The following is a 10805-nucleotide window of genomic DNA, read 5'->3' on the forward strand; positions in this document are numbered from 1 at the left end:
GCGCGCTTTCACTGTTGGTCCCCTATATACATCATTATATCCTCCACACTATCCGTCTCACGTTACATCCGACTCCTTCCTTTCTCCATATCTCTGGCCTGCTACGCCGTGGCATTAAACTAAAACGAACCAAGATTTTCAGGGTTTTGTTATCGCCGAAATTTAATTTTTTCAAAGAAATGAACTTTTTCAAAGAAATGAAGATTTGGTATTTTCCATTAAAAAAACAGTTTTTGAAATGAAGACGTTTTGAAAAAAGTATTTTAGAATTTCAAAACGTAAAAGAAACACTTTTTTGAATGTGCATTTTAGAAAAAAAAAAAGTTTGTTTCCTTAAAAATAAATACTTTGAACGAGTTTTATTTTTGGTGTTGTTACGGTATATACTTCATTAGTATAATATTATAATATTAAATATTAAGTATCCAAATATCCAGAGCTTCCCGGGCGCAGCACGGCATTAGTGAGATATTTTTAATGTTACTATACTGAGCACAAAAGTGCAATTTACTACGTAGTTTTACGTTCCTATCAAATTATTAATCTCGCTCAAGTATCTACAACAAACATACTTCCAGAAAGTTTCCGTTATACCGAACTCTTGACTTGTTCTTCACCTATGCTAAGCGCTAAGCTACTATTTTTCAGTAATGACAATCATAATAGACCATGTATTCGATTATTGTCAACGATCTAACGTTTATTTAAAGGGCTAAATCAACCCCAATGTTGATGAAGTCAGTTTTCAAACGTTGGACACCAGTTCTCATGTGACAAAAGTGGACACGTTTCTCCACCTCACCATGTTGACTGTGAGTCAAGACTTACCAGCTATCGCTTTATTGGCGGACATGTCGTTTATGAAGTTGTTTGTTTATGAAGACTGTGATTATGATGAGGTTTTTTTACCTTACGTCTTGGTAGTTTTTAATAGTTGTATTCATTCTCTAAATCAAACCAGTGTTTATGAAGGTGGCGAATCTCCACCTGTGGAATATCTATCCAAGCCTTCAAACTAAGCAGACATGAATCACATTGCTTTTTGCACTAAAACACTCAAGCCTTCAACTCTACTGCAATTTACGATGGTGGGAACTCGCATGGCCGCCGCAGTCGGCGCGATGACAATCGCTCACACGATGCCAGCTTCTGCCCAGAACATGTCGTTTAACGCCGACAACTTTTACCGCAGCAATAACGTCACCATCCAGCCCATTACGTTCCCGAACCAGTTCAAGATGAATGTCGCTGGCAATCTCTTCACTCCCAAGAACCTCGATACGAATGGGAGCGCTCCGGCGATCATCGTCGGCCACCCCATGGGTGCTGTGAAGGAGCAGAGTGCGAACCTCTATGCCACCAAGATGGCCGAGCAGGGCTTCGTCACCGTCTCTATCGATCTCTCCTTCTGGGGAGGTAGTGACGGAGAGCCGCGTAACGCGGTGTCGCCAGACTTGTACGCCGAGTCTTTCAGTGCTGCGGTCGACTACCTCACTCTGCAGAGTTTCATCGATAGTGAACGCATTGGCGCCCTGGGTATTTGTGGCAGTGGATCCTTCGCGATCAGCGCCGCCAAGATCGATTCGCGCATCAAGGCCGTTGCCACGTCTTCGATGTATGACATGGGCGCCGTAAACCGCAACGGTTTGAGGCACTCTCAGACTGTCGAGCAACGCAAGGAGATCATTGACCAGATGTCCCAACAGCGCTCTATCGAAACTGCCGGTGGCGAGGTGCAGTACACGAGCGGCACGGTGCACGAACTTACTCCCGACACACCCGAAATCCAGCGTGAGTTCTACGACTTCTACCGTACGGTGCGAGGTGAGTACACGCCGCCGGGCTCTTCGACCAACGTTACCACCCACCCGACGCTCTCAAGCACTGCGAAGTTCTTGAACTTCTACCCGTTCAACGACATCGACACCATCTCACCGCGTCCGCTTCTGTTTGTCACCGGTGACCAAGCACACTCTCGCGAATTCAGCGAGGATGCCTACGCCGGTGCGGCTGAGCCCAAGGAGCTATACCGGGTGGCTGGAGCTGGTCACGTTGACCTCTATGATCGTGTCGATCTGATTCCTTTCGACAAGTTCACCGAGTTTTTCACGACTGGATTGGCAGCGAATGCTACTCAAGGATAAATCTACCTGGGCAATCCTCAGCGAGACAAAGCCAGAATCCCGTGACAAAACATGCAGCATCAAAGTTCGCCATCGAACTCATCACACTTCTTCTCTAAAACAATAAAAAAAGAACGTGTTGCTGCAATTTTGATAAAGAACTGCTCCAGACTGGGCTCATAAACACCCAATTTGTGGCACGTAGCTTCCAGAAAACGTTGGGCGGGTGCATGGGTATGATTGAATACATTAATGAATAGGCTACCCAGTCCTATAAACCGAGCAACATTATCATAACGGAGAAGGGAGCAACGTTGTTGTGTTTTCAAGCTGGCGCTGAGTTGGTCTATGTAGTGCTAATCCTTAGAAGGCCTTTCATAAGGACCTTTAAACCCTTACTAAGGATTTCATTTGGCTCCCAGTCTGGAGCAGCATATTGGTTACTTGTTCAAGTTAGCCAAATGGCAAGTACTGTAACTCACTGCCTAAATTGGAGAGATCACCACAAAATGGAAATTTCCATTTCACATCAATCATTGTATCTCGTGTTTTCAAACGTGCGCAGGTAGTCGGCAACACAGTGATCCGTAACCAATATGGACCAAACATGTGTTGATATGCTCCGCACTTACTACTAATAGTAGTGGCCCTTGAACCCGTCCTTTTGGTAGAATCCACAGAGAATTCCATCAGCTGTAATTCCTGCTGCCAGTCCTTCGTATGGATCGTACATCCCGCCAAGTCTTAACTCGCTTGGTAAACCGTACAAGCCACGGCGTCGTGGAACAAAACGCACAAATTGTAGATTGGCCTTGAGGCCAGCTTTAATAGGACGGTAAACGTCGGTACAGTGTGCCATGAAGTTCCTCTGGGGCTCCGTCAGATTATTGCAGTACTGGCAGGAAGTGCCTTCCATTCCGTTCCAGTGCTGAGCAAGGTAATCCGGTATTGTGCGACCCCTGCCTCTTTTGTAGTCATGAAAGTAGTGCGTACCAGCCGTTTGACAAATTCCATTCATCGCTCGGGTCAAGTCCCTCTGACTGCATGGGCACAGCTTGTTTTCTTTTGTTATTAAGGGACAAATCACAGGCACAAATCTGGCAGCTCCACGAAGAGGATATGTAGGGATTAACTTCTTCAGTTTCAGCGCGATAACCAGAGCGTTCAGCAAAGCTTGAGCACCGCCTGGAATTCGAAGAATTGTCAAATTCATGTCCACACTGAAAGGGACGCTTTGAACACATGTGTCATCCGTTCGAGGAACAAAATCGAGACTTCGCATCCAGTCGCAGCCACATCCCAGCCCCAAATGAACCTTGTTCTCGGTGCAAAACTTGCCTATGGCATTTAACGCCATGATATGAGCGAAATCGCCCGAGATCCGATATGAGCACACTTTAAGCAGGTTGGAAACACCTTCAACGCCCAAATAATTCCACACAATAGACGACCCAAAATCCAATACCATATAAAGTAGATTACCGGGTGCATTGGAAATCTTCTGCTTCTTGGTGTTCCCTAGATTGGCTGATGCAGCGCGCTGCTTATCATAACGTGTCGGCACCATTATACAGTAATCCAAAGCTGAGAAGTAGAAAGAAAAAGAAAAAAAAAACGAAGGGAGGGCATTTGAAAGAATTTGACCAAGGTATGGGTCCCAAGAATGTGGATTGAGAGAATTGGACCACGGTGGATGGACATTATTCGTGTTGGATCCAATTGTTTTTTTTTTTTCAAAAGTAGTTATTTCAATGTAAAATTGTTTTTTGAAATTTTAGTTGACAGCCGACCAACCGGTTTAACACATGTACTAGTACGTGGTTGTATCTGGTATGTCTCTTCGCTGCCCTGCGCATCTGCGCTACATAATTGAACACACGTCGTATGTGCAGCATATGACGTGTGCGCTGGTATATCTTGCGATGCGAAACCCATTTTCTCACGCTGGTCGTGTGTTCGTGTAGCGCTACTTGAGAGCTCACTTCACACGCAGTATATCATTAGGGGAAAAATAAAGGAACTGTGAATATATTGCTAATGAAGCCGTCATAGCAGCAGAGGCTATTGCAGCGAGGGTCTGTCGTCAATGTCCTAAATTCAATAGAAGTATATGCGGAAGCATGTCAGAATGTACTTTTCAAGTCGTGATTACTTTGCAACATGATCCGTACGTAATGTGATAACGCTATGTACATGCGAAGTTCGTAGCCACCACGGGCTGTTTCTTCAAGAACCCGTGGAACTATTTGTTGACGAACAAATGAAATATACGACGCGACAAGCTGAGCCAAGATCTGCTCGTTGTGCATTAGATTGGCAAGCGTGCAAGAGGTTGCTGCCGTCAGTTCATTTTGCATTCTGCCTCACGGACAATGCACACCTTCGCTCTGCCACTCGTGACGCTTGCCGCGCTTGTATCGATTGTTGGGGCTCAAGTCAGCACAGCGTGCAGTGGACCGTACGCACGAACTGTCCCCCCGCCGGGAGCTATCGTCGTCGATATCACGGGCGCGTACAATGACAGCTACCAGACCATGGCAGAAGGCATGCTGTATCTACCCAACACGACCGAAGAGCACACTATCTTCATCTTCCCAGGCGTCTACCAGGAGCAAGTGGTGATTCCGCGGCTCGCTGGTCCACTGGTGGTGCAGGGCTACACGTGTGATACTACGTCCTACACGGAGAACAAGGTAACGATTACCCACACCATGGCGCAGAAAGACCTTGCACCCGAGATCAAGAACAGCCGCAACGACCTCGTTAGCACCCTACGCCTCAAGTCGAGCAGTGGTGTCAAGATGTACAATGTTAACGTCGCTAACCCAACTGGTAAGATCGATAATCTTGGTCAGGCAGTGGCGGTGTACGTTGATGCACCCAATTACGGCTTCTACGGTTGCAACTTCACTGGTTACCAGGACACCTTGTGTGCCCACAAGGGTCGTGAGCTCTACGCACGGTCGTACATCAGCGGTGCTGTAGATTTCATCTTCGGCATGCGAGCGAAAGCGTGGTTCGAGTCGTGCGATTTTGAGACGATCGGAAAGGGGTGGATCACCGCCAACGGAAACCAAAACAGCTCCAACCTGTCCGAGTACGTCTTCAATCGTGCACGCATCTTCGGAAAAAGTGGAAACGGATCGACCTATCTTGGCCGCCCGTGGTATCCCTACGCTCGTGTCGTTTGGCAGAACAGTGAGCTCAGTGATGTCGTCAACCCGGCAGGTTGGGCCACGTGGGACAGTGTCACCAGCACGGCCAATGTTACGTTCAAAGAATTCAACAACAGCGGCCCAGGCGCTGCTACCGACAAACGTGTTTCTTTCAGCGGTCAACTTAATGCATCTGTGCCTATTACGGCTCTCATGGGCGAAGGCTATGAGTCTGAGTGGTGGGTGGACACGGCGTTCTTGTAGAGGATGCAGTAAATGAGCTCCTTTGATTGTCATTTCATTGCTGCTAGCTAACCTGTCATTCAAGAAGCAAATGTTGCGTTATCTCGATTTTGACCAATGAACATTTTTTTCTAAATCTTTAGCATACATTTAACTAAATGTTTTATAAAACTAATCCAGAATTACGCAAAAAGTATTAGTGCCCTAGCAAGTTTATGAACAGATTTTTATAACCTGACAAGCTGACTAAAATTAATGACTTTGTTGTTGAAATGAGTGAGAGTGACTTCAAAAACAAGAAGCCTTAATTGTGATTAAAATACGATTGATCTATTAACACCGACTAAATGGACATCATCGCTAGTGTCACCCTGTTTAGAAACTCAAAGGTTCTAGTTGGAGCAGCGTAATGCAGCGAAGGCGCGCGAAGGCTGAGACTTATTTGTCGGCATCTCCTGCGCCTGCTTTTCGCTTTGCTGGCGAAGCTGCTTCACAGCATCACAACATGAAGCAAAAACGAAAAGGTTTCAGATTAATAGATTGATTGTCGTCGAAACATGCTTTGTGTTCTCAGCGAAATTCCCCACCGGTTCGACATTGCAAATACAAAGTCACACCGGTTCGGTCACCCACCCACCAAATGCAAGGTGACCGTGGGGCACTTGAAGCGGTCTGGGAAGGGAATCGGAACAAGATCCGTTGTGATGCTAACGACTTGGAACTCTTTCTGGCGAGGGTGAACTGCCGGCAATGGCTGAAAACGGCAGGTGTGGTGGATGTAAGGCTTGGTGACCATGGATACCCGCAAGGCTTTGCGCGAATGGAAGAAGTCACGCTGTTTCTTAATAGCACCGACATCTTTGGAGTGAGTTTCCAAGCGAATGAGAGCGAAGTTTACGTGCTGGTGGTGGTACCTCCGGCTAGGAGTACGATCGATTTTGATGGCACGAACTCATGGCAGACGATCTTTCATCGGGACGTAGTTGCAGCCACCTCACTACCCGCAATTGGAGTACTACGAAAATTTGTCGGACGAGCTCTCCCTGTGAAGATTGAACTACCGAAGTTTATGATCGATGGATGGTCATTATTGCTCGGGGCAGACCTTCGCGATACGTTGTTCGACGAAAAAGACCGTTCTCCATGCGAAAATTCATGAATCGGGTGTTCAACGATGTTTTCTTGCGCCCGCGGGTGAATACGGCCGTCAGCACAAGTGTTTACATCTAGTTTTGGGATACAACTATTCGCATATTGCTCGAGTTTATGTTTCCACAATCTCACGTCAATCGGAATTCGAGCTCCTCACCGGCGGAGCGAACCAACTTTTGTTTATTGTTGATGGTGTCTGCGTCCTCCGTGGTGAGGAGACAGTAGACGGCGCTGACATCAGCTTGCTTCGTCAAAAGTTTCTGAAAAACTGGAATGGTCGTATGGTGGAGTGCCGTATTTGTTTGGCTATGCTGCGACGGGCTTTTGGTTGGAATTAGTTGCTATCTTTCGTAGCGCTTCGGACACAGTAGAGACCCGCCCTATTGGAACTTTTAACTTGCAGCTGACATCGGGGTGTTTACGGCTTATGCTCGCACTCTTGAATCTGTCTGCTTTTTCCAGCCATTACTCAAAACTGTTCAAGCTCTGGTAGGAACGAGTACTTGGACTTCACTCGCCCCGGGGGTGTCATCGTACGCTTGAGCCCGAAGTCCGTTGAAAAGATTTTTCCAACAGCAATAGAGTTTTTGAAGACGAGAAATATCTACCATGCCTTGGAGACAGCTAAAAATTCCAATGTCGACGAACTGATTGAGGAGAATCCGGATAAAACGAGGCTGACACTTTCGTCGCGCGATGTCCAGGTGAAGCCATCAAGCTTTTGTGAATTGTTTGTTGCGCTCCAGAATGTTCTCCAGGCCCTTGCAGTACTCATGGATGCACAGAGACAACCGCTGGTCTAACGTGATCAAGTGGTGTGATCGTCTTGATGGTTTTCGATGGAGGATGTAGCGAGTCAAGTCAATTCGGTTAAAACCAAATTGTATTCGAATAGGAACCGGTTAGACCCGGTCCAAAATTATCCGAATCAAACCGGATAGAATTCAGTTCAAACCGGTAAAGAAAAGACCATTTGCCATGTTATTAGCCTTTGATATCTAATAGAACCCTAGTAGTTGATACGGGGCATATCGATCGGGAGAGGTAAAATTCTCTAGCAAAAATACCACTACTAAACGCATCATACAACAATTTGTTTTGAGGTGAAACTTGTATACATTAACCGGTTTAACCGGATTTGACCCGGTCCAAATTCGGTTTAATCCGGTTGTGTGAAAAAGGCCAACCCGAAATCCCGTTGAAACCGGTTTACATTCACTAGACTTCGTTGAAGCAGCTAAGAATGAGACGTATTTTACGTCAAGGCTCGTGCCTCGAGCGAGTTGCGCACGAGGAGGCACGCAGCCTAAACGATGATTGGCTACAAGCACGACTCCTGAAAGGTGATTAGTGGAAGGAATACCGCTCTGTATTCTGATTGGCTAATAAGATTTAACTTCAACTTGTAGGATTTAATTGTCTGTTGCTAGGATAACTAACCTTAGGGCCGTTCTTAACGTGGATTGCGATCCAAGAGATCGCAAGATGAATAGGTGTCAATAATGAAGATCGCAATCCGGCCTTCTTGACGAGATTGCGATCCAGTAGCGAGGTTGTACCAAACATGTGGTACCATTGTGTGAAGTTGCAGTTGCCGGCCAACAAGCAAAAGCAACATGGCCGCTCCCGCACCGAGCTCGAAGTGGACCGTGGCCGCACCGCTCGACTCGCGCAAACGCACCATACGTCCACCGACCTCCGACAGCTACGAGGACTGGACTCTGGATCAACTCAAGCTTGAGTGTACGGCGCGAAAGCTTAATGTTGTGAAGAACACTCGCAAACAAGACCGTGTGGATCTACTAAAAGCATGGGACTCAAACAAAGAAGCCGTTCAAGCTCTGGTTGTTCGTCAACGCAAGCGATCCAAAGGGGTTAGTGAAGAAGAGGAGAGACGCAGCGCCGGCTGCATGTTTCGGCTCATTAACGTACTCTTCTCTGATCGGTTTTTCGACTCGTTCCTAACGTCCGGAAATTTGCTCCCGCGTGACGTCCTCGATGATGGAGGCTCCACCTTTTGGTTTGATGTGGCACATGCATTTGCCTCAGATACCACTGAGTACGACACATTGATCTCGGGCGACGCTGTCTTTGAAGACATCGACACCTCCTCGCACATGGCACATTCGGCAGCCAAGTTGAAGAGGATGTGGAAGGAGGTTAGCAGCCACTTTGCGAGAGCTGAAGCTGGTTCAAAGGTGTCAGGACAAGGCAGCGCTGACTTTTGGGACTTTTGCGATGGTCGAGCCGACGTGTACTATTTGGACAAGTGGTGTGAGCACCGTCAAGCCGGACGTGAGTTCTGCTCTGCCAACTTGTATCCCGAAGACGAGGACGACTCCACCCAAGAAGGTACCAAAAGACAACCAACGTCCCATAATCGCAAGCGTCAAAAGCGGGACCAGACGGCTGTTTTCAACGCTCTACTCGACAAAATTGACACATTAGTTGGTTCGGACGTTGACAAAGCTCAAGAAGACACTTGGCGAGAGCAAAAGTTATTTATCCAAGAACAACGGACCGCCCAAAAGCTTTCTACGCTGTCTGCAATGCTGGCACGTAACGCGTCCATGGCGCAAGAACTGCTGGAACAAAGGCGACTGTACGTTGAGCAAGGCCTTGATGCAGCAGAAGTTGGCCACGCACTTGCTGAATGCTTGGAAAAGAAGAAGATGCTGGAATCAAACATCAACGAGCTGGAGTCCGACATCATCAACGGGTTACGCTAGCTGTGCCGACGTTTGGGCCGCTGGAGCCCACAACACTGAATATGATCGACAACCACTTCACGAAGAATGGGCCCCTGAGCGTCATTACGTAAGCCAACAGTAGATTCAGAATTGTCTGTCGGCTGATACTCGCTCTCGGGCAAGTTGTGGTACTCCATCGACACAACTTGAAGTCTCTTTGCGCTCTCTTCATTTTTAATTCTCTCGTCAATGCAAAAGTTATGCAGCTTCATGCACGTCTTGATCACCTTATTCACGTTCACAAAATCCACAACCAAAGCGCGCTTGAAGATACCCCACTTGTTGACCAACAGACCGAAAGCCATTTCAATGCGAATGCGCAATTGGCTCAGATAGAAATTGAAGTCGGAGTGCTTTCGGCTTTTGAGCTCCAACTTGTTGAATGGTACGAGCAGCGAGTCGGACAACGGGTACGCGTTGTCGCCAACTAAATAAAACCCAACTGGAAGCTGCATGATCTCCTTGCTGAGCGGCCACTTCTTGTACGCAATTGAATCACCGACCTTCCCCGGGGAATTCATGCAATAGCCTGTGAAGCGGGAGAACGCGTCACAAATGGCTTGAACATTGACTCCGAACTTCTGATAATGGCCCGAGAAGAATGCAGCTACATCTGGAACCTCGTTGGGGCTTGGGGCGCGAATATGACACAGCCACCCGTCAATGCACCCGACACAACCCGTCAAAACGCCATCTTTGCTGATGTTTGTAAAGCTCTCGGCAAGGTCGTGGATGCGTTCTTGTGACTCCGTTGGAGAATGAATGCGCAGCTCAGGACAGTGGCATATGGCGTCCATAACAGCATGCATACATCCATAGATTCCAGAGGGAGACATGCCAGCCAAACCACGAATAGTCATGTAGTTGCCTCCGGCTAGCCAAGAAAGTGTCATTTGTAGCATGTTCTCAGGCTCTATTGGGTCGGCTCCTGTTTGATTCGTCGACTTGATCTCGTCACGGGCTAGTGTGGGCCTAATCAACGATAGCAACAGCTCAAAAGACGAAGCTTCCATGCGGTAGCATCTTTTGAATTGGCCTTCCAGCAACAGTGTCTGCTTGTGAACGTTCCTGTCCAAACGACGACGGAAAACGCACGCTTCTCGCTGCTGTGGTGCTTCGACAATAGCCGCCCCAACCAGGGCGACAAAGAGAAGCCGGCGGTGGCCCTGAGTGGCTTGCAAATTTACCATCCAGCCTGGACCTACCATTGTTTTATTCTCCAGTGGCTTTGCGATCTCGCGATCCCTCGCAGCGCGCGATCTCTACCTCGGATTTTCGCGATTGTGTAATCTTCAAAATAACCCTTTTCCGCATGAATTTTTGTCCAATCAAAGCACACTTTTTGGGATCGCAATCCCGTTAAAAACGGCCCTTAATACACT

At 47.5% G+C, this 10805-nt stretch overlaps 6 protein-coding genes across 6 annotated transcripts; 4 read left to right on the forward strand and 2 right to left on the reverse strand.

Moving 5' to 3' along the window:
• Positions 1-882: 882 nt before the first annotated feature.
• On the forward strand, positions 883-2437 carry PPTG_08018 (hypothetical protein). The gene has a single exon (XM_008902918.1). The coding sequence runs from the start codon at positions 1026-1028 to the stop codon at positions 2142-2144; it is 1119 nt and encodes a 372-aa protein (XP_008901166.1). The 5' UTR covers positions 883-1025; the 3' UTR covers positions 2145-2437.
• A 320-nt stretch (positions 2438-2757) lies between these two features.
• On the reverse strand, positions 2758-3690 carry PPTG_08019 (hypothetical protein; the record flags this gene model as incomplete). Its single annotated transcript, XM_008902919.1, has 1 exon — positions 2758-3690. The coding sequence occupies one exon, from the start codon at positions 3688-3690 to the stop codon at positions 2758-2760; it is 933 nt and encodes a 310-aa protein (XP_008901167.1).
• Positions 3691-4495: 805 nt separating this feature from the next.
• On the forward strand, positions 4496-5542 carry PPTG_08020 (hypothetical protein; the record flags this gene model as incomplete). Its single annotated transcript, XM_008902920.1, has 1 exon — positions 4496-5542. The coding sequence occupies one exon, from the start codon at positions 4496-4498 to the stop codon at positions 5540-5542; it is 1047 nt and encodes a 348-aa protein (XP_008901168.1).
• A 619-nt stretch (positions 5543-6161) lies between these two features.
• PPTG_08021 (hypothetical protein) lies at positions 6162-6680 on the forward strand (the record flags this gene model as incomplete). Its single annotated transcript, XM_008902921.1, has 1 exon — positions 6162-6680. One exon carries the CDS (start codon positions 6162-6164, stop codon positions 6678-6680), a length of 519 nt encoding a protein of 172 aa, XP_008901169.1.
• Positions 6681-8289: 1609 nt separating this feature from the next.
• PPTG_08022 (hypothetical protein) lies at positions 8290-9113 on the forward strand (the record flags this gene model as incomplete). Its single annotated transcript, XM_008902922.1, has 2 exons — positions 8290-9025; positions 9079-9113. 2 exons carry the CDS (start codon positions 8290-8292, stop codon positions 9111-9113), a joined length of 771 nt encoding a protein of 256 aa, XP_008901170.1.
• A 285-nt stretch (positions 9114-9398) lies between these two features.
• PPTG_08023 (hypothetical protein) lies at positions 9399-10631 on the reverse strand (the record flags this gene model as incomplete). Its single annotated transcript, XM_008902923.1, has 1 exon — positions 9399-10631. One exon carries the CDS (start codon positions 10629-10631, stop codon positions 9399-9401), a length of 1233 nt encoding a protein of 410 aa, XP_008901171.1.
• Between the last annotated feature and the right edge of the window lie 174 nt (positions 10632-10805).

The sequence above is a fragment of the Phytophthora parasitica genome (genome assembly GCF_000247585.1).
Source record: "Phytophthora parasitica INRA-310 unplaced genomic scaffold supercont2.15, whole genome shotgun sequence".
Classification (NCBI taxonomy): domain Eukaryota; phylum Oomycota; class Peronosporomycetes; order Peronosporales; family Peronosporaceae; genus Phytophthora; species Phytophthora nicotianae.

Coding starts and splice junctions, on each gene's coding strand:
- PPTG_08018 (XM_008902918.1), top strand. CDS start 1,026: ATGAATCACATTGCTTTTTGCACTAAAACACTCAAGCCTTCAACTCTA.